Source organism: Oryzias latipes, chromosome 24 (genome assembly GCF_002234675.1).
Source record: "Oryzias latipes chromosome 24, ASM223467v1".
Classification (NCBI taxonomy): domain Eukaryota; kingdom Metazoa; phylum Chordata; class Actinopteri; order Beloniformes; family Adrianichthyidae; genus Oryzias; species Oryzias latipes.
Window position 1 is genome coordinate 22,779,411 of NC_019882.2, and position 24,530 is coordinate 22,803,940.

At 43.1% G+C, this 24,530-nt stretch overlaps 1 protein-coding gene across 1 annotated transcript in view; it reads right to left on the bottom strand.

Moving 5' to 3' along the window:
- Positions 1-24,530, bottom strand: part of LOC101166523 (arf-GAP with SH3 domain, ANK repeat and PH domain-containing protein 2) — a 52,226-nt gene that overhangs the window by 16,024 nt on the left and 11,672 nt on the right. The window contains exons 2-14 of the mRNA XM_004084002.4: positions 16,906-16,978; positions 14,317-14,465; positions 14,156-14,230; positions 12,559-12,608; positions 5,466-5,595; positions 5,162-5,247; positions 4,933-5,008; positions 4,442-4,528; positions 3,850-3,953; positions 3,191-3,260; positions 2,874-2,961; positions 2,723-2,771; positions 2,360-2,526 (exon numbers count right to left, since the gene is read on the bottom strand). Of these exons, the coding sequence (XP_004084050.1) occupies positions 2,360-2,526; positions 2,723-2,771; positions 2,874-2,961; positions 3,191-3,260; positions 3,850-3,953; positions 4,442-4,528; positions 4,933-5,008; positions 5,162-5,247; positions 5,466-5,595; positions 12,559-12,608; positions 14,156-14,230; positions 14,317-14,465; positions 16,906-16,978 (1,204 nt within the window). The remainder of the gene's footprint in view (positions 1-2,359; positions 2,527-2,722; positions 2,772-2,873; positions 2,962-3,190; positions 3,261-3,849; positions 3,954-4,441; positions 4,529-4,932; positions 5,009-5,161; positions 5,248-5,465; positions 5,596-12,558; positions 12,609-14,155; positions 14,231-14,316; positions 14,466-16,905; positions 16,979-24,530) is intronic.

Below are 24,530 nucleotides of genomic sequence, written 5' to 3' on the forward strand. Positions count from 1 at the left end.
AACTGGGTCGAGATTCTGGAGAAAAGACTGGACGATGTGGAACAGCAAGTAAGGATGAATAATGTCATTCTCACTGGATTACCAATCAAGCCTCGAGCGAAGATGAATGCAGCAGGAGCTAGCACTGCTAATGCTAGCGCTAGCGTAGCTAGCAGTTCTAATACGGAGTTCGGTGCAGCGTCGCTGGAACAGCAAATACTTTCATTTCTCACATCTAAAGGGATTTCCCTGGATCTCAATACCATCGAGACCTGCCACCTGCTCCCCAGGAGAAAGGAGACGGATAAACCAGCGATCCTCATCAGGTTTGTGAATCACAAACACAAGCTAGCTCTGATGAACCAAAGGAAACACCTGAAAGGTTCGGCTGCTTATCTGAACGACCATCTGAGCAGAAGGAATGCTGAAATCTCAAAACATGCACGGCTTCTCAGGAAGCGTAAGCAGATTGAGAACACTTGGGTTAAAGGCTGCAGGATTTACGTCAAACCGCTCGGTCCAGAGGACCGGTCCAAGGTTGTGGTTGTGAACACCATGAAAGACTTTGAGAAGTGTCTTTTCACGGTCGTCTGAAACAACATGGAGTAATAAACCAAAGAGCCAAATAATTTCAAGAAATATGACACCTGGATTCCTCACTTTCTCTGTATGTCTGACGTCACCTGAATAACAGCAGAGTTCTGACCTGCAGACAACTTGACCTCAACTTTCACCGTCGCTGAGTGATATCAGCTGAAGAAGGATATGGACCTGAATCTAATGTCTGCAGACATAACATCGAAGAGAACTATTAACTCTGTTCAAACCCAGAGATCAGCTGTTATCAGTAAAAGAAGAAATACCAACCTTGGACAATCGACAGTTATGGACCCTTTTTATTTTTCCCCTACAGCATTACTTTATTATTATATAAAAAAAATACAAAAAAATATTTAAAAAAGTAAAACAAATGATTAATCACTTATTGAAAATTGTTAAATTGATTGACTTTTAATGATATTACTTCACTTGCTCCAAAAATTGATAAATTGAATCAAAAATCTTTCCTAATGTAGCATAATTTTGCACATGTTTTTAACTTTTGATACTTGATGAAATTTTGCCATGAAAATTCCTGAAACAGTGTTGTGTCTACTTTACTGATATAGTATTATGTTTTATTCATATGAATGGCTTTATAAGTAACATAATCTGCATATATTTCAGATGACTGATCTGCATTTGCCATGTTGATTTCTAAAATAGTTATTTTTGACGTAATACTTAAGTAATTCATCTTTTGTCATGTGCTTTATCGATTTGTTATGATTTTTAATTCTGTCTGATAAAACCTAGAAACCGGATAAAATGGTTACAGTATAATCGGGGTGGGATTATATAAGTTCGCTTCCTTCCACTCCCTTTCAAGCAATATTTATTAATATGCCTAATTATCCTAAGTTTGATTAGTTACTGTATGAATGTATAACTGATGATTATATTGTGGGCGACAGTGGCTCAGGTGGTTGAGCGGGTCGTCCAATGACCGAAGGGTTGGCGGTTCGATCCCCACTCCCACCAGCCAAAATGTCGTTGTGTCCTTGGGCAAGACACTTCACCCTCCCTGCCTCCAGTGTGGCTCCACTGGTGTGTGAATGTGCATGAATGATCCCGGTGATGGTCAGAGGGGCCGTAGGCGCGAAATGGCAGCCACGCCTCTGTCAGTCTGCCCCAGGGCAGCTGTGGCTACAACCATAGCTACCATCACCAAGTATGAATGAGGAGTGAATGAATAATGGACACAATGTAAGCGCTTTGGGTGTCTTGAAAAGCGCAGATAAATCCAATCCATTATTATTATTATTATATTGCTGTTGTGTATTATTTCTACCTAATTGCTTGAAATAAACCATTTCAAATCAAAAATCCCAAGAAAGAGCCCTACAGATGCAATAGTTTCTTTGAGGATGTTGATAGAGAAGGTCAGAGAGCTACACTGTGTCTTTGTAGATCTGGAGAAAGCTTCTGACAGAATGTCCAGAGAGGAACTGTGGAATTAAGTCTGGAGTGACAGAGAAGTATGTTAGAGCAGTGCAGGACATGTATGAGGGCTGTAAGACAGTGGTGGGGTGTGGAAAAGAAATGAAGACGTGAGTGCAGGCAGGTTGGAATGGGTGGACAAAAGTGTCAGGTGGGATGTGTGATGAAGAGTTTCAGCTCAAATGAAAGGAAATGTGTAGAAAACTGTGATAAAACCAGAAAAGTTGTTCAGCCTAGAGACAGTGGTACTGAGAAAAAGACAGGAAGCAGAGCAGAAGATGTATAAGTTGACCCAACTTGTTCTGTTGTGTTTAATTTTGTCTCTCACACCAGCACTGACCTGCAGCTCCACAGTCGCAGCAGCGGTCATTGCCATTCATTTTTTTCACCTCCTCCACAATGGATTTGGTCAGTTCTTGAACAATGTTATTTTCTCCTTCATTGCTGCCGCCTTTGAAGGCATCATTTAGGGCCTCTTCCTTGCTGTTCTGCAGCACAGACACCCAGCTGAGACAAACAAATGCATCAGATGTTAATGGGAGAAAAACCTGTTATCTGAGAAAGCCTGCATTATGTTAGAACTTTTTACAATTCATCATTAACAAAGAGCCCAGGTTTGTTTTCTGTACTGTCACGCAAGGCCGCAAATGTGATAGTGCCACAATTCAGAATGTGAACACAGCACCCTGCAGCTCCTACTCACATCTGGCACTCTATCTCATCTTCAGCCTGGAAGTGGTAGATCCGGTCATCTGAAAGAATGTGGAAAGAAATCATTCAGCATCCAGGCCTGCAGATAGGGATTTCAAAGTTGGCAGTGGCTTTCAAAAATGTGTGTATTGGTGGAGGGTTACGTGAGAATAGGTCAAAGCTCTTCTTCTCGTCCGGGTTCCTTTTCACCTGGCAGGTAAGCAGGTTGAGTTTGGCTGGATCTCGGTTGGACTGCGAGACAGTAAGCAGTAAGTTAGATTAGGTGATGTGGATGGCTGGTTAGGTCTGACACTACTCAACTCAGAATTTAACAAGTTTGCAAAGGTTTCCTCAAAAGAGCAAAAAAGAGAATAAACCATGTTGTGAAGAAGAGGAAGGATGATGCAGGCTGGAAGGTGAAGGTGCACCTTTGCTTGACCTGGAGGGGAATTAATGAGACGGAGAAGACTTTGTGTCTTACTGTGCCGTGACAGATGTTCAGGAAGCCATTTTTCACAAAGCACCTCCTCTTTTGCCATACTCTCCGGAGACTGAAGAAGAACACACATCAGGGCATGTAAGCTTTTTGTTTGGAAGATCAACATAATCAACTTTGGCATGATGGCCAATCAAATATTGGCAGTATTCAGAAACCAAAAATTCACATAGCAAGTGAGGAAAACGAACAACTCACCAAAGTTACCTTTCCTAATGGGAGTAAGACCCATATATATGCTGAGTATATATATGAAAAGAAAACCTAAAACTATTTTAGGACTCTATACCAACCATCTAAACCAAATCAGTGTCCCCCCTGAGAGTGGTAGGTCATGGGTTTAAATCTATGGTCAAGTCATATCAAAGACTCAAAATGGCAAAAATGGGTCCCAAAGCCTCCCTGCTTTACACTCAGCATTGGGGGTGGGGTTCAAACCACCAAATGGTTCCAGACTGCAGCTGCATCTGCAGCTAGTTTAGCATAAACCTTCGCTGCACCATCTGTTAAGAAAAATGGAACTAAAATGTCTTTAAGATCAAATGAGGCTTTTCTGTTTAAAGCTTTAAATGTTAGTAAAGTATTTTGGTTCAACAGGCAGAAACAAGATTTAAACAAGTTTATAGAGAATGAGGTCTACTCACCCCTCACTCCTCTTGTAGAGGACCCCATCCCGCTCCGTGCCGTACACTTTGTCACCTTGCAGTTGATGGAGGCTGTAACCAGCGCTCTGTTTCAATTGTAAATCCTGAAGGCAAACCACAGAAATAATTTCTACCACAAAACAAGTTTCTTCTTAACTCAGCAAAGATCTGTTCACTCAGAATGTGAGGTCACAGAAATTTTTCCCATTTTTCAAATGTTTCACATTGTGAACCTAATCTGAATTTAAACTTTGAGCTGATCAACTACAAAAATCTGCAGGCATCAGGAAATAAACAAAAAAAAACCTGTCCTTCAAGTTGACTAATTTAGTCAGTCATAAAACACAATATGTTCCTTTTTGCAGTTGTTATCTACAAAGCCTTTTCATTGCATGAATACACACAGACACACATATGTGTAAACACACACATGGACCCACACTGAAACAGAGACACAGAAGATGCTTTTCAGCCACATTTGAATGTTTACTTTAAAATTATTTTTCACTTAATTTCTTTTCATACAGGTTGCTCAGGTGTGCATGAGTGAAATGGTTCTGACATCCATGGACTACAACCAGAGGAATCCCACCTCTTTCTGCTCAGCCTGCATTGATGCTTTTAGCATGTCTCTGATCTGAGTCAGCTGTTTTCTCTCTCCATCCTGATTCTGTTTGATCTGAAACAAAAATACCAGTGTCAAGCTCTAATTTTCTTCTTCACTCACAGATTTCTTGTTTAACAGTCTGACGAAGCTGAACCGAGCAATTAAGGTGTTGGTGTCATGTCTCTTCCAAGAAGTCAGAAAAGAGTATAAGTATAAGTAATAGAGTATAAGTATAAGTAAATAGAAAAAATATCAGAAAAAAAACACTGCAGCTTCTCTTGGTAACGTATCAAATCTCAGTGGGGAGAAGCTTCACCAGCTGACAACTTTCTTGTGAATGCAGGGCCGTGCATAGTGGTGCAATCTAAACCACAAAGGGATGCTTGAATGAGACATGAACATGATCCTGTCTCAATGTGATCGCTTCAACAGGCCGGTGAAGTTGTCAGGACCCGGTCTGAGTCAGAAATCCTCACCGTCACCAGGTTTGATGCCAGTTTTTCCACAGATGGTTTTAGGTCTTCCACAGCTTTCAGACCTTCCTGGAAAAAACTGCAGAGAGGCTTTGGTTAGAAAGTCCATGGTCTGTGTGTTCTTACACTGGGGTCTCTAAGTCAGATCATTGTCTTTATCCTTTACTCTTCAGGAGTCAACTGTGTTTGTCTCTAGGTTCAAAATCATTGTTCTGCCAGTCTGGGAACTTACTTGCCCTGAATTTGGAAGTACTTGATAAGGTTTTGGACAAAGTTGACACCTTTCTTCACTTGGATCTCATTCACTTTAAGGAAATACTGCAAAGAGAAACACAGATGATAAAAAATCAGCTAATGTCTACAGAGATCCACGATTGTAGCTGCTCAATGGCAGACCCTCTGTGGCCTACAATACATGATTACTCTGATTTAAAACACAAATAAAACTGAAATCTTCAGGAAAGGAAGAGGTCCTGTTCCAAGCAAACCCATTTTAACTGTGTGCCTATATTAAACCCACAACAAGGGGCCCCAACCTCACACATCTGCAACTGAAACATCTGCCTCTCTTTCTCCATGTCCTCAGCGATTTCTCCAGGGATGATTTCCGATCGAATCAGACCATGCTGCTTTGCGTGTTCCCTTTTCTCCTTCTCGATCTTTGCCCTGTAGTCGACACATCAAACACCAATCAGTCTTGGCAAGATTTTAGTAGCCCCCTCTCATTATTATTCAATTCTGTTTTGCATAAAAACAAGAACGGAAGATACTATAATATTTGCAAGTTTATTAATAAGAAAAAATACCCTTCAAGTTAGCAGCATTTTGTTCTGATAGTATTTAGCAAGACCTTTTCTTTTTTTCTTTTTTTTTTCTTCTAACTTGTCCTGTCCAACAGCTAGGCAGGCAGATGACAGCTGAGGGCCTCTTGTGTTGGACATATTTTACTTTAACAAGAGGGGTTATTAATCTTCAGACAAACCAAAGGTATGTCTGAATAAACCCCTTTTGTAATTGAGGCCAAAATTTTATTCATTTCAACCATGATTGAAAATCTTTGGTGTTGGACCAGACGGAAAAGGAAAGAAGGGAAGAAGAGGGAGGGATGTCAGAGGGGGGGGGGGGGGGGGGGGGGGATGGGGGATAGTGAGAGGGGGGTAAGACCATGAAGCAGCATAAAGCAGACAGGTTTACTGGTTGTTTATCATTACGGTACAGTTCAAATGTAGTACAAAAAGGGCGGGGCCTGTTCACACACACTCAAATATTATCAACACACCTGCTAGCTGCAAAAAATGTTCACGTCAACATGTACACAAAACAGATAGTGTTCACGAACGCATACCTATGCCTTTAAACCAACTAGTAGGAAATCTTTCATTCATTCAATCATGCAAACTATAAGTGCAAAGTGAGCTAACACCTGTGCTCAGGTGAGTGTTTATGTTCTTCTAAAATGGATGGTGGAATGTGAAAAGAAGGAGGAGGAGCGCCCAGCCACCACCACACCCAGACCCCCGCCACAGCAGCAGCGGCAGCCGGACTTCCCCCAACGCCACACGGGAACAGGCAGGGAACGACCGCCCCCCGGGCGACCAAGACCGCCACCCAGGCCAGGGCCAGCAGGACTGCCGCGAGGCCCCCAGAGCCAGAGAGCAGGGAGGCGCGGAAGGAAAGAGAGCGCCGCCCCAGCCCAGCCAGGAAAGCAGCCCCCCCGCCGCGCCGGAAGAGCCCAACGCAGGGCCCCACCGGAGAAGGACGCCCACAGCCCCAGACGAGCACCCCACCACCACCCAGGAGTTCCGGGCATCCCCCCGCCCCAACCCCAGGTACGAGCCAGGACCCCCCAAGGGAGACCCGCTCCGCACTCCAGGCAGCCACCCACCCGGCCCACGGTTGGTCCAGGGAGGAGCAAGGCAGGGGCCCGCCGCCCCCGCCCAGGAGGGGGGAACCCCAGGGAAAAAAGGGTGGCCCACAAGGGGTGTTATAAATATGGCCCGACCAGGCTCGGCCATGTTGGAAGTTTGCCGGGGCCCAGCGCTCAGGGGCAAGGACCAGGACCCACCCCCCAGGAACACGAACACCCCCGGCTCAGGTGTAATATGAACCCCCCCACCGTGCGGAGAGAGCACCGCCGGGCCCAGGGAGCCGGCACCCAAGGGACACGGCCACCATCGCCAAGGGGCCCGCACCCCCCACCAGGGAAGGGGTAGGGGACAGATGGACCCAGGTCCCACCTTCCTTGCAAAATGTGTGTGCGTGTATGTGTGTATGAGAGGGTGTGTGTGTGCATGTGTGTGTGTTTATGTTGGAATGTATATATTGAAGGGGGAGGGGTGTGTGTACTAAGGAGGGTGCAGTTAAAATTGTCGAGTAGGGCACTAGGGGGACATCTCCTGATTACTCACAGTGATGTCCCCTCACCCTCCCCACCAAGGGGCCCTAAATTTCTAAGGTGCAGTTAAAATTGGCGGGTAGGGTGCCAGGAGGACATCTGCTGATTGCTTGCAGTGATGTCCAAGCACCCCCCCCCCTACCAAGGACCCTTCATGTCTAAGGTGCAAATAAAACCGAAAGAGGGGGGGCCCACTCCATACGGCAACCATAGGAGGGGGGCCACTGCCAAGTAGCCCCCCCCCCCAAGGCCCATCGCAGGCTAGACCCCCCACCCCCTCACCCTAATATGAGGTTATATGAGGAAGGGGGTAAGTTGGGGACAGCTGGTAGACTGTCCCCCGGTGGTCAAACAGCTGTCCCCCAGCCCCCCCCCAGCAAAGAGGCCAGGGCCACCCAGCCCAGGGGCCCCACCCCCAGAGGCGCCGACACCCCAGGCCCGGCACCACCCACCCCACACAGAGAGAGAGGAGCCAGAGAGCGCCGCCCCCCCCGGAGCAAGCCCAGGCCCCCACCCCCAGACGCCGGCCCTAGAGGAGCTCTGGTCAGGCCTTGACGGGACCGAGGAGGCCAACCGGCCGAGGCAACCACTGATTGCCTCAGCGGAGACCCCGACCCGTTAGTCCCCCCGACCCGTACCAATAATGGGCCCCCCCTCCCCCCCAGAACGCCCCCCCACAGGACAGGGCCGACAAGCCCCCCACCCCACCCCAGACCCCGCAGCCGAAGTGGATGACACCCAGAGCGACCGGGGGCCCCGAGAAGGTTGTCCCGTCCCGTCCCAGAGCCAGGGAAGGGCCGATCCCAGCCCCAGGTGCAGATGGGCAGCCCATCCGGCGCCGCTGCCCCCCCCCCCCCCCAAGCAGGGCCCCCCGCCAACCCCCCCTAGCGCAGGCAAAGGGACCACCCCCCCCCGAGCCAAGCCAGACCACCACCCCACCCCCCCACCACGCACCCCCACACCTAAGCCCAGACGACCACGCAGCGCCCCAGCCCGCCCCACCCAGGCACCGGACCCGACCCCCCGACCAACGGAGCCCCCACCGCCCCCGCCAGGCACCGGAGGCCCCGACCCCCACCCCAAACCACGGCAGAAGGGCAAGGAGCAGCGACGACCAAGCCCCCCACCCCTTAAGTCATGGAGTCAACCACAGGAGACCAGAGAGACTGAATTCTTTCAAAGTTACTTGAGCTTTGGGCTGACATTTTTTCCAAGCTGATATGATCAAACAGCAGATTTCTATGTTGACTTATGTTTATATTTTTCTTGTTTTTCCAATTTATTAAAATAGTTTTTTTGGCAATACAAAGAGTTATGAAAATGATAGATGCTAATCCTTCTTCTATATCGATGGCACTCATGTCACCAAGCACACAAAGTGACGGTGAAACCGCGATTGAAACCTTAAGCCAGACTGATAAATCGGCACATACCTGCTGCCAGAGAGCCTGGACAGGAGTGCAAAACGACACTGCGTGCATGCAGCTGTCGGTCAGATTACTATCACAGTGCTCGCAAATATCTGAGTTACTGAGACCCATCTTGAACATCCTCTGTCCAGTGTAGTAAATTCTGTGAAGAGTTTTGAGATGGATTAGCTGCAGATTTGGACTTTTTGTCAGTTTAAAGGTGTTTAGACAGAGTTCTGACCAGAAGCTTTCATCTGTGCTGATGCTCAAATCTGCATCCCATTTTTTGTTGGAAGGGCAATATTGTTATCTAAATTACATAAAAGTTTGTATATTTTGGAGAGAGTTCTATTCATTGAAAAATTAATCAGAGTGGTAACTACATCTGGTAGCTTTAAATCGTCGTCTTTAAATTTATACTTTTTAGTAATACTTGATTTAAGTTGCTGATATTCCAAGAAGTTATTTATTCCATGTTTGTCTTGAAGTTCCTGGGGAGTTATGAATCTTCTATCAATAATTACGTGCTCTAGTTGTTTTATGCCCCCTGCTTGCCAAGCTGGGAAGTGAATCATTTCTTTGTTAATAAGGATGTCCTGGTTGTTCCAGATGGGTGTCATTTTGCACGGTTGAATTGATGATTTTGATATTTTGAGAAATTCCCACCAGGCTGTTAAGGTGGCATTTATATTAATACTTTTGAAACAATCCTGTTTTTTAACTGTTTGGCTAATAAATAGTATCTGTGACAGGTTGATCTTTCCACATAACGCCTGTTCCAAGTCTAACCATGAGTTGGTTTCTGGATTATTTTTTAACCATTTTAAGATGTAATGCAATCTATTTGCAAGAAAGTAATTGTGAAAGTTAGGTAATTCTAATCCTCCACAGCTTTTTGCAGATTTTAAAGTTTTTAGACTAATTCTTGCAGGTTTGTTGTTCCATAGAAAGCTTGATATGGATGAGTCTAATGTTTTGAACCATTTTAATGGCGATTGTGTGGGAATCATTGAGAAGAGATAATTAACTTTGGGTAAGATTTTCATTTTTACCGTGGCTACCTTGCCCATAAGGGACAGAGGCAGGTTGGTCCAGCATGTTAGATCGTCCTGTATGCTTTTCAGTAATGGGGTGTGGTTTAGCTGCACCAGTTCTGATAGTTTGGGGGAAAAGTGGATACCCAGATATTTGATATTTCCTGTTTTAACTGGAATTGTGAGTCTTTGTTCCATATTCCTGTTGAGTGGTAATAAAACAGACTTATTCCAATTAATGGAATAGTCTGATATGGAGGAGAATTCATTTATGATCATTGCTGTTTCATTTAGAGAATGTAAATTCCTTAAAAACAGTAATATGTCATCCGCATAAAGACTAATTTTATGATGGCTGTGTTTGGTTTTTATTCCTATAATGCTCTCATTCTGTCTTATTGCTGCAGCTAAAGGCTCAATGAATATAGCAAAAAGAGAAAGAGAGAGTGGGCAGCCCTGTCTGGTTCCTCTTCCAAGAAAAAACCTGTTTGAAGTCTGTTTATTACTTCTAACTGATGCATTGGGGTTGTGATATAATATTTTGATCCAATTGATGAATGCTTCTCCAAAACCAAACTTATGGAGGGCGGCAATAAGGAACTTCCAATTTACTCTGTCAAAGGCTTTTTCAGCATCCAGCGATAGTACCGTCATTTCCTGGTTTTCAATGGTGGCAAAGTCTATTATATTAACTAGCAAGACCTTTTCAAGGAGGACAGGTTTTCTGCATGAATGATCTTCAGTGCATTCCAAATTATTATGCAAACTGTATTTAAGTATAAAAAAGATACAATTCTTTGTTTTTTATTTAAACTCATGGACGATATTGTGTCTCTGGTGTCTTTGGGTCACTGACATTAATCTCAGACATCTTTAATTAATAGTTTGACAGGTGAGTTCAATTAAAGGAAAAACTACTAAAGAAGGACGTTCCACATTAGTAAACAGACCAACATTTTCAAGTAATATGGGAAAGAAAAAGGATCTCTGCTGCTGAAAAGCATGAAGTAGTTAAATGCTTTAAACTAGGTATAAAAACCTTTGATATTTGACTGAAACTTCAGCGTGATCATCGTACTATGAAGAGATTAGTGGCTGATTCAGAGACACACGGGTTGGTGCAGATAAAGACAGAATGAGGAAGGTTTCTACCAGACAGATCCATCAGATTAAGAGAGCAGCTGCTGAAATAGCATTACAAAGCAGCAAGCACATGTTTGAAGCTGCTGGAGTCTCTGGAGTCCCACCAACATCAAGGTGGAGGATCCTCCAGAGGATTGCAGTTCTACCTAAACCTTCTAACCCCTAAACAACAGTCCCAAACAGAAACGGCTGCAGTGTACCCCGACATGCATGAAGACTCATTTTCAAACAGTTCACTGATGAAACCCCGGATGATCCAGATGCATGGAGCAAATGGGTGGTTGGTGGATGGCCACCACGTCCCAACAAGGCTGCAATGTCAGCATGGAGGTGGTAGAGTCATGTTTTGGGCCTGAATCATGGGCAGACAAATAAAAATAACCCTCTGAAAAGTAGGTTGAGTTTCTGACTGATCACCTTCTTCAGTGCTACAAAAAGTGCTTTCTATAGGTAGCAATAGTGAAGCTGCTACAAAATGAGGGGTTCTATGAAGATGTGTTTGATTGGAATAGATTTAGATTTCAGTAAATATAACCTCGTAATGCAAGAAATTCAACAAATAACCATTTTTAGTTCTTTAGAATCTATCAAATGTTGTAGAACTCTATTGGGCGTCCTAATGTGGAATGGGTTAAAGGTTTTCATTAAAAAAAAATGTGTTTGTTCAATAGCATTTAATATATACTCTAATGGTTAGTGACTTGAAAAGTGTTCTGTTTTTTTGCATCAAGAATGTAGAAAAATCATTTTAAAAAATGTATCATTTGCCTGATACTTTGGAACACGCTGTAAGAACTTGTTTTTTAAGGACGATGCTGGATCAATCTGGCCAAGCCTGATGCGACTCACAAGAGTTTTATTGAAGTTTTAATACCAGGAAGCTGGCATTCGTCACGTAGAATTGGGTCATCTGTCTCTACCACGGGCATTGACCTAAGCTGACTATGTAGGTTTCCTCTTGTCATTTCCCCACCTTAATTCAGTGGATGAGAGAACCAATTTGTATGGATGCCCTGTTTCCAACCAGTATTACATTAGTGCCTGAGAACTGTGCAACCACAGATCCATTAAAAGATGAGGAGGAAAAACTCACAAATGAAAAAAATGATAATGAATAATGACGCTGTGCAGTTGCAAACAATTTAAAAACGTTAAATTTTTCATGCAATAAAAGCACCATCACAGAATTAACTTACATGAAGATACTCAGGCCCTGTCTAATGTAACAAAAGATGAATAAACCACATGCATACATTTATTTTTTTATGTTAGTAGTTGTGAAGTTCTTAGAAATATTGACTGTCCTTTTGCTGTAGGTACGACAAACTACAAATACTTCTTTTGGTTTCAACAAACATAGTTGCAATAATAATCAAACTTTGACTTATTTTCTTTGTGCAATATTGTTCATGCCAAAATATTTTTAAAAAAAGCTTTTCGACCTGTTGTTTGTAAATTCAGTTGTTAAGGAGAACATTTTAAATTGGCACTTCATGTCATAAACGTTGCTGACTCCTGGTTTAGGGTAAAGAGGGTTCCCTAATCTCACTGTGATCTCAATCCTTCCTGCTTTCACTCGGGTCTCACTTCTCCTTTACCGACAGACAACAGAAACAGTTATCTTTGATATTTTGAATGTCATGCTTACAGTTTGGTTTCATAATCCTTCCAGGCCTTGTCAAAGGACTTCCTGAGGTCCTGAAGGAAAAAGAAGATCAACAAGGTAAATATAAGGGACCAGTTTGCTGGTGCTAAAAATTGTAAAAGGCGTATAGTTTTGCCATTTACTACATAGGCCTTATACCTTGTTAGAAGGCCCAAAGCACTTTACAGTCCCAATTGTACCCATTCACAAACTGATGGTAGAATCTAGGGTTCAGTGTTTTGCTCAACAAGACTTCAATGCATGGTCGGGCAAATCGGGAATTGAGCCTGCAATCTTCTGCTCACATATAGTTTGGTACTTGTCACAACACCAGTGGGTCAGGTTTCTTGGACACTCTGGGAGAGGTTCAAGAAACATCAATGCTCATGCAGTATTGAGTGAAACTCCTAGATATACTGGTAGTTGGAAGGAATAGCCTCCCTATTTTCCCAGTACAAACACTGTCTTCAAGGACAACAGTGCACCGAGTACCAGGACACTCCAGGCCAGTGGTCAGTGACTGATTTGGTAGTTGTATCCTCTGACTTTCAGCTGTGTGTCTTTGACACTTGTGCGAAGAAAGGGGTGGAGCTTTTGCTGAAAGAGGAGAGACTCTGTCCCAGACCATCTCGACAGGCCCAAACTTATTCTAAGAGTCTGTCGTGAACAGGTGTCTGAAACCACTGTCAGAAGAGCTTTCAACCCTGGTAGAGCTTCAATCAGGTGCAGAGGGAGGCTGGAGACATTGATTCAAAGTGGACAATGTTCTCCACATCTAATTCCAACACAGCTGTTAAAAGCTGTAACTGTATGGTCTATGGTTCCTGACAGGATGCTCATCCCAGTGGTGGTCACCAGAAAAAGGCATGCTCTCAAGCTGAAAAACAGAATCCAACTGAGTATGGCTGGCTTGTGGTACCCCCACAGCAGGTGAAAGGTGTGGGGATATCGAACAACAATGAGCCATGTCTTTGGTGAAACTATGACACTTTGGGAGTTTGCAATCGAGTGTGAAGTGGCTGGATTAAGATGAAGCATCTCCGAATCAAAAGCATTGGCACTTCAGAAAAAAGTGGTTTCCCTTGTCTGGGTGGAGAGCTTCCGGCCAAAGTGAAGAATTTAAAGCATTTCGGAGACTTGCTCACAAATAAAGGGAGGATGGAGCAGTGAGATTGGCAGGCAAAAAGGTGGGGGAGTTGTTTTGATCAGTTGTAGTGAACAACTTGTTATTGTTCACCTTTCTTTAATATAAATTTCAGTCTGACTGCTCATTAATGCAAATTACCAATTAGCCAATAACATGGAAGCAACTCAATGCATTTAGACATGTAGAAATGGTCCAGATGATCTGGTGCAGCTCAAAGCGAGCATCAGAACAGGGAAGAAAAGGGATTGAAGTGACTTTGAACATGGTTGTTGATGCCAGAAGGGCTGGTTTGATTATTTCAGAAACTGCTGAACTACTGGGATTTTCACCCACAACCATCTCCAGGGTTGACAGAGAATGGTCCAAAAAGAGAAAACACATGCACACCACACAGGACTCTGAACAGTAAATGGTAATAGAAAGGTTGATAAAGCAGAGCTTCCAAACACCAACCCCCTTGACTCCCTTAAGGTCCCCCTTCAGAAGGCTTTCCAGAGGGAAGAAGATGATGTTGTTCATGTTCTGCACCTGCACACAGGAAGTCTTGTTAAGGTAACGTATTGCTGAACCTCAGAGCTGTATGGGTTCAATTCAGAGTGTTGCTAGCTTCTCACCAGGTTCTTGAAGAGCGCTGTTAGCTCTTTGGTCAGAAGGTTAAACTTGATGAAGGCTGAGCCTATCTCGCAATCATCATCTTTGGAGAGAAAGCGCTGTCCAAACTTCTCCAGGGACTGGAAGTACTGCTCCTGGCTTTCAATGTGGGCTGCAACACAGACAGAACTACAGTTAAAACAGCGCCTGCTGTGGCTCTATCATTGAGCATTATGGGTAAAAATAACTTGATATGGGCTATGTCCGAATTCCATGCAGCCTTGTTCAGTTTGACACAGAGCCACGGAGCACTTTTTGATCTGCCTCAGTTAAAAACAGAGCTGACACAGCACACAGACATGAGAGGGCTTGCGTGAGCAAGAAGGATGCAGAGAAGGGGTTAGATGGAGACAGATAATTTAATGTGGGACCCCCTAAACGGAGAAGTCCATTGCACACACACCACAGAACTACATACACTCATAATATGGGATAAAGCTGGAGTTCCCAGATAAAACCCCCACATGCACAAGAAGAACTCTACACAGAGAGATCCCATCCTGGATTTGAACCATGGCCCTCTCGCTGTGAGAACGTGCCAACCACTACCCTACAGTGCAGCCAAAGTGAAATAGTGTGGAGAGTTTTACTTTATTTTTCTTTCATAGAACTTCATTTCAAATAACGGCTTATACACTGACCAAAAATATAAACGCAACACTTTTGTTATTGCTCCCATTTTTTATGGTATGAACTCAAAGATGTGAAACATTTTCCACATACACAAAATAACCAGTTCTCTGAAATATTGTTCACAAATCTGTCTAAGTCTGTGATAGTGAGCACTTCTCCTTTGCCAAGACAATCCATCCCACCTTGCAGGTGTGCCATATCAAGATGCTGATTAGACAGCATGATTACTGCACAGGTGTGCCTTAGACTGGCCACAAGCAAAGGCCACTCTGAAATCTTCAGTTTTGTTTTATTGAGGGGGTCAGGGGACTCAGACAACCAGTAACTTTCTGGTGTGACCACCATTTGCCTCATGAAGTGCGACACATCTCCTTGGCATAGAGTTGATCAGGTTGTCTATTGTGGCCTGTGGAATGTTGGTCCACTCTTCTTCAATGGCTGTGCGGAGTTGCTGGATATTGGCAGGAACTGGAACACGCTGTCGTATACACCGATCCAGAGCATCCCAAACATGCTCAATGGGTGACATGTCCGGTGAGTATGCTGGCCATGCAAGAACTGGGATGTTTTCAGCTTCCAAGAATTGTGTACAGATCCTTGCAACATGGGGCCGTGCATTATCATGCTGCAACATGAAGTGATGTTGTTGGATGTACGGCACAACAATGGGCCCCAGGATCTCGTCACGGTATCTCTGTGCATTCAAAATGCCATCAATGAAATGCACCTGTGTTCTTCGCCCATAACATATGCCTGCCCATACCATAACCCCACCACCACCATGGGCTACTCGATCCACAACATTGACATAAGAAAACCGCTCACCCACACGACGCTACACACTCTGTCTGCCATCTGCTCTGAACAGTGTAAACCGGGATTCATTTGTGAAGAGAACACCTCTCCAACGGGCCAGACGCCATCGCATGTGAGCATTTGCCCATTCAAGTCGGTTACGACGACGAACTGGAGTGAGGTCGAGACCTCGATGAGGACGACGAGCATGCAGATGAGCTTCCCTGAGACGGTTTCTGACAGTTTGTGCAGAAATTCTGTGGTTATGCAAACCGATTGTTTCAGCAGCTGTCTGAGTGTCAATATTTCAGAGAACTGGTTATTTTGTGTATGTGGAAAATGTTTCACATCTTTGACTTCAACCATAAAAAATGGGAGCAATAACAAAAGTGTTGCGTTTATATTTTTGGTCAGTGTATGTATGAAAAAACAATAATTATAAGTTTGGGGGGTGGGTTGAAAATTATAATTTTCTAATGAAGAGTAATGAGGTTAAAAATAGAGGAGCAAATTAAACAGGCAGAGGAATCCCCACCCTTATCCATAAGAAAGGTTCAAAAACAAATAGTAACATTTTGGCTTTGTTATGACAGTGATTTGAATTCCATATTCATACTGTAATAAAAATATCAAATTATAATAGAAAATAACTTAAATTAATTTGATGTAGAAAAAGAAGTATATATTAATTTAAAAAACAGGTTTTAAATGTGATACAATAAAAACACCACCTGCTAAAATAAATGATGGCTTAGTAACTGATATAAAAGGGGGGGGGACTCTGGAAAATTTTTAATTTATGCATTTTTCTTTCTTTTGAAGTTCTTACCAATGAGAGACAAGAGAAAACAGTAGTTTGTCCATCTGAGACTCACCTATCCTAAGCCTGTTGATTTATCTGGAACAGGTGACAGAGGAACTAATGAATTTGTGTGTTTAGCAGAGTTTAGCAGTTTAGTTTAGTTTAGCAAAATCTCCTTCAGCAAGTTGAAACAGGAAGCACCACCACAGGAATGTTTGTCCACCCTGACACAAGCCAGGAAGCCTTTGCTGACAAGGTGAGCACACCCCCACAGTGACAGGGAGAACAAATCACAACCAGACTGTGGGCAGAAGAAACTCACCCATGCCAGACGAGTGGATGGCCTTTAAGGACTTCTTGATCTTGTGCAGAAGCGATGCATCCGAGTCCAGACCCTAAGAAGAACAAGTCCAAAATGCATGTGCATCACTTAGACTAGATAGTTTGTCCATACATAAGAAAATCCTCTAGAGGTGACGTTTGCAGGATCTTCTACACAAAAAACAATCTCCATTAGAGGAAGGATTCAGGACAACCTCCTTAATACTGTATCTCATCCTTTTTCAGGGAATACAACTTGCACAACTGCTAAACCATTATTTCTTGATGACACAGTTGTCCTCTTGAGCTCTCTAAATTAGCACCAGTAATATATTCCAATATATATCTTTAATGTGTTTCTTGGATCTGATTTCCTGTCTAAAGAGAATTCTCTATTCTCCATCCAAACATCCATCTTCTTCCGCTCGGAGGGAACCGAATCGTGGGGACAGCAGTCTAAGCAAAGATGCCCAGACTTCCCTCACCCCGGCCACTTCCTCCAGCTCCTCTGGGGGACCCCGAAGCGTTCCCAGGCCAGCAAGGAGACATAGTCTCTCCACCGTGTCTTGGGTCTTCTCTGTGGTCTCTGCCTAGTGGGACAAGCCTGGAACACCCTCCCAGCTAGGCGTCCAGAAGGCTTTCAAACCAGATGCCCGAGCTAACTCAACTGGGTCCTATCGATGTGGAGGAGCAGTGGGTCTACTCCGAGCTCTTTCCGGGTGACGGAGCTTCTCACTGTATTCCTAAGGGAGCACCCCGACACTCTATGGAGGAAGTAAATTTTGGCCGCTTGTATTTGGGACATCATTCTTTCAGTCCTGACCCAGAGCTCATGGATCATAGGCAAGTATTAGAATGAAGATCAACAGGTTAATTCAGAGCTTTCGCAAGCATCCAACTCACTAGCAATCTATGTCTGCCCTGAGTGCCTCAAGTCTCAGGATCCAACTCACAGGTGGGGCTGATCAGTGGACAGATCTGCCCCTCTCTGTACCTGAGTATCCAAGACATTTGACCAAAGGTCGCCTAAAAAGACTACAAAGTGGATCATCGATCTCCTGCCAGGTATCCTGGTTAGGGTTGGGTGATGTCCCTTAAATTTGCAGTTGATGATGTTTGCAGTAAACCATCGGGATGGACGATGGTATTGTCGGGGGGGGGGGTTGTGTGTTAATTTTTCGTTATTATATAATTATTATTCGTTATTTTACTTTATTTTATTTCCCAACTAATTAATCCGCGATTATCCAATTTAAACATCAATGCAGCACAAGTGAAATGAATTGAACAAATAAAAAAACAACAACAACAAACAAAATAGAAAAGAAGTAGTCCGCTCCCGCACTTGATTAGTCAAGTGGACCAGTGGACCGAGCGGCCGTGTCTCTGAGCAGAGCAGACGGACTTACAGCTTTGTGTTTGAGGGGAAGGGAGGATGCTTCGTTACGTGTGGGAGACTTGGGACTGTGATCCGTCCCGCAGCTCTACGTGAAAGAGCTACCGAACTCAGGAGAACAGGGTGTCCCGGTAAAAGTGTGTGTCCTGGCAGAGCTCGGACCGCTAGCACACACAGCGCTTCTGGGGCGGTGTAAGCTTCAAGCAGAAAAGTCGCTCAGTCCTTAGAAACCATTCAAACAATCACGTGGATTTGTGTTTCCCAGTCATGTCCCCACTAAATAAAAGCTGATGTTATTCCCACATATTTATGTTCAGCCAAGATGCAGATTGCAGCCTGTTTATGTTCATCCAAAGCTAATGTTGTTAGCCCGTGTTAGCATACTGCTACACGGGCTTCTTCCAGCTCCGTTCTTCAACAGAAAAAGCACTGACCACACGGATTAAAAAGAAAACTTGAGAAAACTGTTGCATATCAACACTTTAAGCACTATTTTTAAGGATTGAGGAGGATTTTTGAGTGAGGATTTGGAGCACATCATAGCATAGAAAAGGTCCTGCTAAAGGGAACAATGATCTCCTCATGGTGTAGACACTGGACCTGTTCCTGTTCTTTTAGACCTCAGTGCTGCATTTGACATCATTAATCAGAATATTTTATTGGAGACTGGAACATATAATTGGCATCACAGAAACAGCTTCAAGCTGCTTTAAGTCATTTTATAGCATGGTCCGGGTGAATACTCAATTCTGACTCCTAGCATGTCTGTCTCTTAGCAGACGGACACACTGAGACAGCGCTGACGTCGTCGTCCCGCTTCCCCGCTGGAAATGCTTATTCAAATTAAATAATGCAATAATGTTCGCAGGGTGGATGTTGGAATGAAAATGCAATCCCCTCTTTGCATTTTCATTATAATTATGACACAGAATAAGCGGTTTTTAAGTAGAAATGAAAAAGCATTTTGAAGTATTGATTTTTCATTTCAATTTTAATTCATTTGATGCAGCTACATTTTGAAAATGAAAAAGCCTTTCTGTTAATCCATTTTAATTGTCAAATTAGACATTTCTAAATGAATTTATCAAAATTCATTACCAGAGAACTTTTTGAAAATGAAGTGTCAAATACCATTTTCATTATCATTTGAATTAAGTGACAGAATAAGCAGTGTTGAAGAAGAAAATGAAAAAGCATTTTGGTGGATTGCTTTTTCATTTTAATTTTGAGTCAAAAAATGCAGCTTCATGAAAATGAAAATGAAAAAGCATTTCTGGTTTTGACTTTGATTTTTAATTGGGCTACAGAATCGCTTCCATACAGGGTGTCTAAGAAAAAAGTGATAATGAACAGCTAAATAAGTTCCGGTCACATAGCCTAAATGTTCTAAATTATTGACCTGGCCTAAACGCCATTGGGTAACCAGAATAACAGACACTTGAACTTAGGTGGACATGCATTATTCCACAGTTTATCTCAACAGTAAGACAGTAGAAAAGATGGTCTTCAAAAGCCTCTGCAATGAACATGTCAGGACCTCTATCAAATTTTACCATCAACCAAATGGTACTTTTAATTTTAAAATGTTTATTGTCTTAGTGTCTAGCTTTCTTTATTGCTTGATACAGAGTGAACACGTGTTTATCAAAGGTATAATGATGAAACAGTTTACATTTCTATGATCCAACCACATCGATCTGCCTGAATTGTTGAAAGTTATTTATTGAATTTACAAACATGATTACAAAATCATTTTAAAATGAGATAAATCATTTTTAATCAAAATTGGAAAATACCATTTGGATTGAGGCATGGTAGGTGTATTCTACAAAAACTTAAAAACAAACAAATGCATCTCAGCGGACAACACACACTTTGAATTTAGCAAAGACATGTGACCATACAGTGTGCTAGAATGTTCTAAGAATGCTCCCCTTGGGTTATTTATTAAAAACAGCAGAAGGCTGGACTTTATGAAACTAAAATGTGAATGGATTTGACATTTATTCTTGTTTACTTGTTTTTTTGGACATATAGTTTATTTACACTTGATTATCTCTAAGAAACCAGTCTAAAAAGTTTTATGACATGGCGCCTTATGCATCAGAAGATGACTACACAGTGGTCATGAAGGGATGGACATGGTCAGCAACAATACTCAGGCAGGCTGTGGTGTTCCAACCATGCTCAATTGGTACTAAGGGGTGCAAAGTCTGCCAAGAAAATATCCCCCACACCATAAAACCACCACCAGCAGCCTAAACTATTGATACAAGGCAGGATGGATCCATGCTTTCATGTTGTTGACGCAAAATTCTGATCCTACACTAGAATGTTGCAGCAGAAATGGAGACTCATCAGACCAGACAACGTTTTTCCATCTTCTATTGTCCAGTTTTGGTGAGACTGTGTGAATTGTAGCCTCAGTTTCCTGTTCTTCGCTGACAGGAGATGCACCCGGTGTGGTCTCCTGCTGCTGTAGTCCATCCGTGACAAATTTGAACATGTTGTGCGTTCAGAGATACTCGTCTGCAGACCTTGGTTGTAACCAGCGTTATTTGAGTTCCTGTTGTCTTTCTATAAGCTGGACCCAGTCTGGTCATTCTCCTCTGACCTCTGGCATCAACAAGACATTTCTGTCCACAGAACTGCAGCTCACTGGATATTGTCTCCTTTTTTGACCATCATTTGTAAACCCTAGAGATGGCTGTGGGTGAAAATCCCAATAGATCATCAGTTTCTGAAATCCTCAGACCAGCCCATCTGACACCAACAACCATGCCACGTTCAAAGTCACTTGAATTATATTGTTCTTCCCCACTCTGATGCTCAGTTTGAACTGCAGCAGAATGTCTTGACCATGTCTAGAGATTTGCGTTAATGTGCAGTTGGAAATTGTGCAAGTGTTGCAACAGCAGCATTAAGTTTCTTCCCCGGTTCCTGCCTCTTTGCTGTAACTGCACATTTAGGATCCCAGAAATTCTAATCATCTTTGTCCCATCTTTAATATTCCAATTTCATATCAAAAACATCATAGATTAAGCCTATGTTTAAGCCACATTAACAAGAAGCAGCTATACTATGGAGCCAGAATTGGGACTTTAGTTTTGTACCTCTAGCTTTCATTTTTTCTAACACAAATTGTAAAACTGGAATTTCAAGTTTCAAGTTCCAGGCTACAAGGTCAAAACAAAACCTACAGAACATTTTTTACCTTTGGCATGCCAGGAAGAACCAATGACCACTTGCTAGCTTTGCTTAGTTTAGGTCAGGGTTAGGCAACCTGCGGCTCCGGAGGCGCATGCGGCTCTTTAATCCCTGTGCTGCAGCTCTCTGTTATCCTGTCATGAAATCCCTTCACACTAATCTTTCTGGTTCTTCTGCGCCATTGAAACCAAATTCTCAGAACAAGTTTTAAACTTCGTGTTGAACTCATTAAAAAAAGAGTCAAACAATAAGTGTTTCTATAGTTTCAGATAGAAAGGAATGAATCTGCATGAACATCTATGAATGTTTTCAGACGGTTTGAAGACGCTCTCCTGACTTCATGATCTTTTGTTAAAAAACTGCCCTGTGAGATGCATTCCTATTCTTTTTTATGCTAAACTGTGCAATTTCCCTACGGATAAAATAAGATTTAGGGCAGTTCTCGTCTTCTTTCGGTGTGTAAGGTGCATGTCTGCCACCTACTGTGCAGGAATGTGAGTCAGAAAAATCCCTTAAACAAACAAAAATACAGTGATACTTTTTTCTTGCAATCTATTTCTCTTTACAAAGTAAAAAAAACAAAACAATGCATAAGTACTACTTTCTGCACCAAATAGGTTCTTTAAATTTAGAAACCTATAGCATTTTATTCCTCATTTGTCCGTCAGTGTCTTCTTCTTTCTGTAATTACCCAGAATGTGCTCCAGAGCACTTAAGTATTCCTACCCTGAATGTTCTACCCACCTGCCTGCTCCAACAAACATTACAGATCGGGTCTGATGAAGCTGGAATAAAATTGGAAGCAAGTAAAACCAGGACCAGGTTCTTTTTCAGAACCAGGTTCTTTTTCAGAACCTGGTCCTGGTTTTCTGAAATAACTATCATGTTCTAAGATTGTTGTTGTGCCTTTAACACTGTTGGGATGTGCAAGCGGGCAGGAGGAAGAGAGCAGCGTGAACGCGCAAAGGGGGCGTGTCTGGGGCTGTGAACGCCAACCAGATTTTTTTTATGGGATGGAAAGTTCTTCTAAAAGACAGTACATGTTGAATGAGATGGAATGAGAAGTGATTAAAAGCCTCATCATTCAGAACCTCTCCGGGTCGTCCGTCCACCAGCTGTTGTTTTTCTGTGAGCAGGTCTGAACCAGTAGCAGGTCAGAACCAGGGGAGCTGTTCGTCCCTGGAGTGGCTCCCTTGTGCTGACGACTGTGGTCAGCAAGCAGTAAACAGGAAAGGTTCATGAAAAATAAAAAAAAAGTAAAGGGCTGAGTATTAGGTTAAAAAAATAGAATCTAAATGTATACAAATTCTAAGTAAAGTTCTATGTGACTATTGACTGACGTCACTGCCACAACTCCCGCCGGCGTGTTATCCCAACAAAGTTCCGACTTAGATAGGACTACGATGACGAATCTGGAGAAAATTGATGTTCCTGAAGAAAACAGTACGTTTAATGGCACCTGGGCAAATTTGTTTGCTTTCAATAACTATACCAGTATGATTCATATGATGAGGAATTACTTAGTCTCAAATATGGTGAGACATCCCAGAATAAATACGCAGCTTTTGTCCCAAAACATCCTGATCGAGATGAGAAAAAAAGTTGTTCGTTGACAAAAATCTATCAGAGAAGCAGATTAACTGCAGGTAAATTACGACATATTTGCCAGTTTTGAGGACTCTCAGGAAATAGTTCTTATCGGAACCCATTAAATGACAGAGGATACAAAAAAAAGAGAACATCTCTTCACCAAGTGTAAAAACGAGTGAAATGATGCCCCTCACTGGAAACACCGGGTTTCCCAAAGGGTGTTGCAGCTCCCTGTGTTTTCATTTCTGTGGTAAACTGATCCAAATGGATCTTTGATTTGTAAAGGTTGCTGACCCCTGGTTTAGCTGAACTGTTTCTAATGCACCTCCTGATCAAACTGGTGCCGCAATAAATTTTGGTGATCGGTTTATGATATCCAGACTTCCAATAAAGTATTTGTCAGAAATAATAGGCTTGAAATATAAAGCGCTGGTAATAATAATAAACTGAATGTCCGCTCCTGATCAAGAAACAACATCCGATTTTCGATCAAGCCATCAGTCAAGTGATCGGGTCTGATTTCCGACAATCATTTTGTTATTTTCAAAACCAGACAATATACCTATGACGAAATACTGAATATTGGCTAAATACTTTTTCGCCCCACTGTGTGTGTGTATATATATATATATATATATAAAAACCGCCCCTGTCACCGTCCGCGGGTGGTTTCTCCTCCAAGCTCGGGTCCTCTACCAGAGGCCTGGGAGCTTGAGGGTCCTGCAGTATCTTAGCGGTTCGTAGCACTGCGCTTTTCTGGACTGAGAGGTCTGAGGTCTTTCCAGGTATCTGTTGTAGCCACTCCTCCAGCTTGGGGGTCACTGCCCCGAGTGCTCCAATTACCACAGGCACCACTGTCACCTTCACTTTCCAAGCTTTCTCCAGTTCTTCTCTGAGTCCCAGTTTCTCATGTCCCTTCTTCCTGATGTTCCCATCGCTTGGTACTGCCACATCCACCACAACGGCTTTCCTCTGTTCTTTATCCACCACTACAATGTCTGGTTGGTTCTCCATTACCATCCTATCAGTCTGGATCTGGAAGTCCCACAGGATCTTTGCCCTCTCATTCTCTACCACCTTCAGAGGTGTTTCCCATTTTGACCTTGGGCTTTCCAGTTCATATTCTGCACACATGTTCCTGTATATTATTCCAGCCACTTGATTGTGGCGCTCCATGTATCAGAATCACAATCCTTTAATATCACTGTACACAAGAGGCTTGTTACAACAAAAATTCCTGATGCTCTCCAGCTGCTTAAGCAAAATAAAATAGACAAAGTGACATTTTTGAAGTTCACATTTTGTTTAGGACGTTGACAGCTCTGGGGAAAAAAAACTGTCTTTTAGTCTATTGGTGGGAGCTTTGTGTGTTCTGTACCAACAGCCTGACGGTCACAGTTGAAACAAATAGTGGTTGGGATGATGGGAGTCCT